This window comes from Malaya genurostris, chromosome 2, assembly GCF_030247185.1.
Source record: "Malaya genurostris strain Urasoe2022 chromosome 2, Malgen_1.1, whole genome shotgun sequence".
NCBI classification, from domain to species: domain Eukaryota; kingdom Metazoa; phylum Arthropoda; class Insecta; order Diptera; family Culicidae; genus Malaya; species Malaya genurostris.
The window spans coordinates 50581933-50587932 of NC_080571.1; the positions used below are offsets into that span (position 1 = coordinate 50581933).

At 36.3% G+C, this 6000-nt stretch overlaps 1 protein-coding gene across 1 annotated transcript; it reads left to right on the plus strand.

The window, feature by feature from the left end:
- Window positions 1–2568: 2568 nt before the first annotated feature.
- On the plus strand, window positions 2569–3905 carry LOC131430615 (lipase member H-like). Its single transcript, XM_058595720.1, has 3 exons — window positions 2569–3400; window positions 3464–3623; window positions 3680–3905. The coding sequence occupies exons 1-3, from the start codon at window positions 2581–2583 to the stop codon at window positions 3732–3734; spliced, it is 1035 nt and encodes a 344-aa protein (XP_058451703.1). The 5' UTR covers window positions 2569–2580; the 3' UTR covers window positions 3735–3905.
- Window positions 3906–6000: the final 2095 nt, after the last annotated feature.

Here is a 6000-nt window from a genome sequence, read left to right on the forward strand (position 1 = left end):
ACTTTAGACTTTAGACTTTAGACTTTAGACTTTAGACTTTAGACTTTAGACTTTAGACTTTAGACTTTAGACTTTAGACTTTAGACTTTAGACTTTAGACTTTAGACTTTAGACTTTAGACTTTAGACTTTAGACTTTAGACTTTAGACTTTAGACTTTAGACTTTAGACTTTAGACTTTAGACTTTAGACTTTAGACTCAAAACTCAGTTTTGAGTTTAGAGTTTTGAGTTTTGAGTTTTGAGTTTTGAGTTTTGAGTTTTGAGTTTTGAGTTTTGAGTTTTGAGTTTTGAGTTTTGAGTTTTGAGTTTTGAGTTTTGAGTTTTGAGTTTTGAGTTTAGAGTTTAGAGTTTTGAGTTTTGAGTTTTGAGTTTTGAGTTTTGAGTTTAGAGTTTAGAGTTTAGAGTTTAGAGTTTTGAGTTTTGAGTTTTGAGTTTTGAGTTTTGAGTTTTGAGTTTTGAGTTTTGAGTTTTGAGTTTTGAGTTTTGAGTTTTGAGTTTTGAGTTTTGAGTTTTGAGTTTTGAGTTTTGAGTTTTGAGTTTTGAGTTTTGAGTTTTGAGTTTTGAGTTTTGAGTTTTGAGTTTTGAGTTTTGAGTTTTGAGTTTTGAGTTTTGAGTTTTGAGTTTTGAGTTTTGAGTTTTGAGTTTTGAGTTTTGAGTTTTGAGTTTTGAGTTTTGAGTTTTGAGTTTTGAGTTTTGAGTTTTGAGTTTTGAGTTTTGAGTTTTGAGTTTTGAGTTTTGAGTTTTGAGTTTTGAGTTTTGAGTTTTGAGTTTTGAGTTTTGAGTTTTGAGTTTTGAGTTTTGAGTTTTGAGTTTTGAGTTTTGAGTTTTGAGTTTTGAGTTTTGAGTTTTGAGTTTTGAGTTTTGAGTTTTGAGTTTTGAGTTTTGAGTTTTGAGTTTTGAGTTTTGAGTTTTGAGTTTTGAGTTTTGAGTTTTGAGTTTTGAGTTTTGAGTTTTGAGTTTTGAGTTTTGAGTTTTGAGTTTTGAGTTTTGAGTTTTGAGTTTTGAGTTTTGAGTTTTGAGTTTTGAGTTTTGAGTTTTGAGTTTTGAGTTTTGAGTTTTGAGTTTTGAGTTTTGAGTTTTGAGTTTTGAGTTTTGAGTTTAGAGTTTAGAGTTTTGAGTTTTGAGTTTTGAGTTTTGAGTTTTGAGTTTTGAGTTTTGAGTTTTGAGTTTAGAGTTTTGAGTTTAGAGTTTAGAGTTTAGAGTTTAGAGTTTAGAGTTTAGAGTTTAGAGTTTTGAGTTTTGAGTTTTGAGTTTTGAGTTTTGAGTTTTGAGTTTTGAGTTTTGAGTTTTGAGTTTTGAGTTTTGAGTTTTGAGTTTTGAGTTTTGAGTTTAGAGAAAAAATTGTCAAACAAACTTACCAGTTTGTAGGTTTCCATTTGTTCTTTACATTTGAATTATTTTCAAACCGAAAATGCTTCCTCTGATTTCTATACATACAAAAATTTGACTCAAGAGATCCATTTTAAATACGGCTTTGTGAATCGCTTGGAAGCATCGTTAACCAGAAATGCCTAAGCCCATAATCCCAATAAATTGCAATTCTTATTTAGTGCCATTCCAAAGCACTTTGCAAGCAACGAATCGACTCGAAACGATTCATGTTAATTGCAAAATCGGCTGCAGTTTCCTGTTCTCATATATTCGAGCCTCGTAAATGGAACATTACAATCTATTCTATTATTCATCCGAACGACTGTGCCGCCTCCGTCGTACGTACTTACCCTTTATTGTTCCCAGATGGAGTATTAGATAATGTGAGATGTCGAACTGCCTGGTTCCGGGTTAATGCCGCTGCCAGCAATCATCGCCGCCGCTGTAGACGACCGTCTCCTCCGACGGAATTTGACTTGCCATACGTATTGGCATTCAATACACTTTGCGACTTCTCAGCAGTTTCCATTCGTCGTTCTCAAGTCCTCCTTGCTGGCAGCGAAACGGCAGCAGGCTACCGAAGTCAATGGACAGAATTCGATTGGATTATTCATTAGATTACAGGTTCTTTGCACACACGCTTAATGCAGGAATCGTGTTGCATCCGTTCATATTCCGCCCGCTTGGAGCTGCTCGGTTTCGATTTTTGTTCGATCAAACACTAAGCTCGTGTTACTTCTAGACAGTGGAGATGCATTAGCTGCCTAACTTAATGTACCTGATGGGGAGGTTTGGTGCGACACTATGCAGTTGGCAATCGCCATATTTTCCACTTCAAGCGAGTTTTGATCTTCAATAATTATGAGTTATTTTGAAATTATTGCCATCCGGAGGACATCCTACCATTAAAAATTTAAAAAAATGGTTATAATTATTTCTGAAACTAAATTCAAGGGGACCTTTTTCAATCTTACTCGTATTTGGCTTAACAATTCTTATCAAATTTCAACAATTTGCTACACTGAGAAATCAAAACATTACGTCAATCGCTGGTCAAATATCGACTGTTTGTACATATTTCAAACTGGCAGCTGGAAAGTACCATCATTTTTTTTGTTGTATTTGCACAGCCGTTTGATTGAACAGCATTCATACAGGATGATCGAACTTGAACTCGATTCATTTGTTACCAGCGTTTCAAAGTAACAATGTGGCAGCACTTATTGCTAGTATCACTGTTCCTATCACTTTCCCGGCAGGTTCAATCGGCCGACATAAAGATCAGTCTATCAGACAAATCGGAAGATGTCCTGGTATCGCTGATGCACGATATTTCCAAGCTGTTGGGAATCGGTCATCCGTCGTCGCCCGGTCCGATCGACAAAGAGGTGACTTTCAGTTGTAGAAATCGATTGAGTACCGGTTTCCAGCAGGTCCTGTTGAACGATGCCAATGTGGTTAGGAAGTTGGATTTTAGAAAACCCGTTACCTTTATCATACACGGCTGGAACAGTTCGGCCAAGGAGCTACATTTCCAGAACATGGCTCGAAACTACACACGCTTCGTGGACAGTAGCGTGTGCCTGCTGGATTGGTCCAACTTGGCCAGTTACGAGTACGACATTGCCGCTCGACAGAGCCTTCAGATGGTGGTGACGTATTTCTCGCGGTTTTTGGGTTTCCTCAATCTGAAAGGGATGGACTACGGCAAGATCACGCTGATCGGACACAGCTTGGGAGCACAGATTAGTGGACTGGTTGGAAAGAGTTTAAGTGGATCGATCGGACAGATCTACGCACTTGATCCTGCCGGTGTACTTTTCACACTACCGGACGATGTTGGCGAGAAGAACCGACTGGCGCCGACCGATGCAAAGTACGTTCAGGTGATCTACACTTCGAAGGGCGAACTGGCCATGGATGTCAGTGCGGGTCAGCAAAACTTCTGGACGAACAGCAACGGAGAACATCCGCAACCGGCCTGTGAGAATGTTAGTAAGGACAAGGGAATGCTGACACAGTATTTCGGTGAGTGATGATGATTTATCGTTTGCGGGGATCACAGTTGCAAGTAATGTCACTGGGTTTCAGATTCGCTCGTTTGCAGTCACCGGATCAGTGTCCTGTATTTCACTGCCGCGCTGGATCCCGCTGTGACTTTCACGATGAAACGTTGCAAGGCCTATTGGATGTTCAAAACTGGGCTGTGCTATTTCGGACAGAAGGATGTGCTTGGGATTTACGCCAAGAGGTTCGAGTCTGTTAAAATGGTTTGAAGTTATAATTGATTTAAAATTTAAATTTCAGAACCGCTGGTGATTTCTACGGAGATGTGGCTCTGCCATATCCGTATGAGTCTTAGAATGTGCGGTTTTGAAACTGCTTCATCGAATGAAAGGTTAGACTTGATTCTTCGACTTTTGAGTTTAACACAACAGAAACAATCAATTGCCATAAAATCACAAAAAAAATTGAAATGTTTTATCTGAAATGACCTTTCAGGAATAAAAAAAAAAATTATGGTTCTATTTGATATTTAGAGTTTTATTAGATGAATTGAATGTTGGAGTGGCTATATTGTGACTTTTACAGTGACAGCAGTGAAACTCATAACCCTGTAACTCCAGAATTGTATAAAATTCATTAATTTTGTATGGGACCATAAATCCTTTAATTTGAATTTCTGTTTTTGAAATTCGATTTGGCCTTTTTTGAGAAAATGATTGAGCTTTGAGCAACGATTCGATACTGGAACTGGAATTCTAAAATCGGTGTAGACGAAGTCAGATAAATTCACATGAGTAGCTGTATAGTTTAAATTTGTTTCAAAATGTTTGAAAACATCTTTGAGAAATTGTAGTGCGAATTAAATTTTTTGGTAGCTTCCGAATCTAAAACTGAAATAAGTTTATTGGGTTATCGACAATTAAAATCTGCAAACCCGATAAACCTGATAAATTTATGTGAAATTGACATTTTTTGTATTAATCACCCTGTATCCCCTAAACCGGAAGTTGGATCTGACTAAAAAGCAAGATGTTTTATAGGATCTTAAGATCTTTCATCTGTTTAGCTGTCTTAGATCTGTTTAGCCATCTTCGAGAAAAATGAGTAACACTATTTTAATTTCGTTTCACATATCAGCCTGTAGTTCCGGAACAAGAAGTCGGATCCAAACGTAATTCAAGAACCTTGTTCGGGAGCATACGACTTTTCATATGAATCTAAGTTTGTAGAACAAAAGAAAATTTAGTGAAATTATTTATCACACACGCATTTGTTGATCTCGACGAACTGATTCGAATGGTATATTGGTGCTATATTCTTTCAGCATATATTATTGTAAGTAGTTTTAATCAATATAATTATGGAGTTGCTTTCAACTCGAAAATGCTGCCATCATCTGGTTTACATATGTCATATTCGAACGATTATGTTGCCAAAACCGAACCGTACTAAAATCGATCCGAGACAAAATGTCATGAAAAAGGATGCTATACACAGTCTTTTGGGTACTTAGAAACAATTGTTTGTAGCAGTTTAAAAAATCGTGTTTCACGTTGCTCCCAAGCATTGCTTTTTCATACAGCGCTCAAAACTCTTACTACTCTAATAAGGCTTACACAATAATATCGATATATTTGTTAGAAATGGACGGATTTCAACAATCTATGGCTTGTTGGACGCTATTACCGTGCGGAATCTAAGTCTGAAATAATATTCTGTTTTCAAGTTAAATTGTGACAGATATTGTCAACAAAATGAAAATTTTGACATTAAATTTTGACATAACTCAAAAAGTAAACATTCGATCTGAAAACCATTCAATAGTGTTCAGGGTGACGAGGAGACCTTTCATTGCGACTAGTTTGATCAAAATCGGTCCAGCCATCTCTGAGATCTCGACCTCTTTGTTAACACTCCTAATACCAAGCCTAAAAAAGTTACGCGAAGCACCAAGCCTCAAAAAAAGTTGGAACGGTAACTTTGAGCTACCATAGCTCAGTTGTTACTTGACCAATTTCGATAAATTTTTCACCCTCCAATTTTGTGAAGTTTGTAGATTATTTTAAGTATATCATTATTGGCAATCTTTTAGGAAAAACTAATGAAAATCAGATTTTTCCCGTTCCAAGTTTTTTTTCGAGCTCAAAACGTGCCCTATCTGCATTCATGCGGCATCTGCATCGCGAATCGGATATTGAGAACTTCAACTTTACCGAGTCATAACTTTGTTGTTAGTCAACCGATCTTCAAAATTTGTTCACCATTGGAAAGGTAATACTTCCAGAAATAAAATGCACTCAAAAAACCGAAAAATAGGGTTATCTACCCAAAGTTATAATGAAAACTGTAGATAGATGACCTAAGAAAAGATGAGACTTTTTACAATGATCGTAAATATCTCGAAATTCAAAGCGATGACCTATATATTTTTATACATCATTCGATTGCTAGTGATACCAGCTACAATTTTCGCTCAATTACCATTCCTACACAATCAGAAGAAAACATTGAGAAATCGATGAATTTATAAATATAAATGAATTTTTCATTTTTTTTTCACATGTTTGTATATAACTCGAAAATTAAAGCGATGACATGTAAATTTTTTTGATTCAAAATAT

What these genes read in the sequence shown, in the direction of transcription:
- LOC131430615 (XM_058595720.1), top strand. Translation starts at nt 2,581, where the DNA reads ATGTGGCAGCACTTATTGCTAGTATCACTGTTCCTATCACTTTCCCGG. An exon ending in AATGCTGACACAGTATTTCG is followed by an intron (nt 3,401 to 3,463) that starts GTGAGTGATGAT and finishes ACTGGGTTTCAG; the next exon opens with ATTCGCTCGTTTGCAGTCAC. An exon ending in CTTGGGATTTACGCCAAGAG is followed by an intron (nt 3,624 to 3,679) that starts GTTCGAGTCTGT and finishes TTTAAATTTCAG; the next exon opens with AACCGCTGGTGATTTCTACG.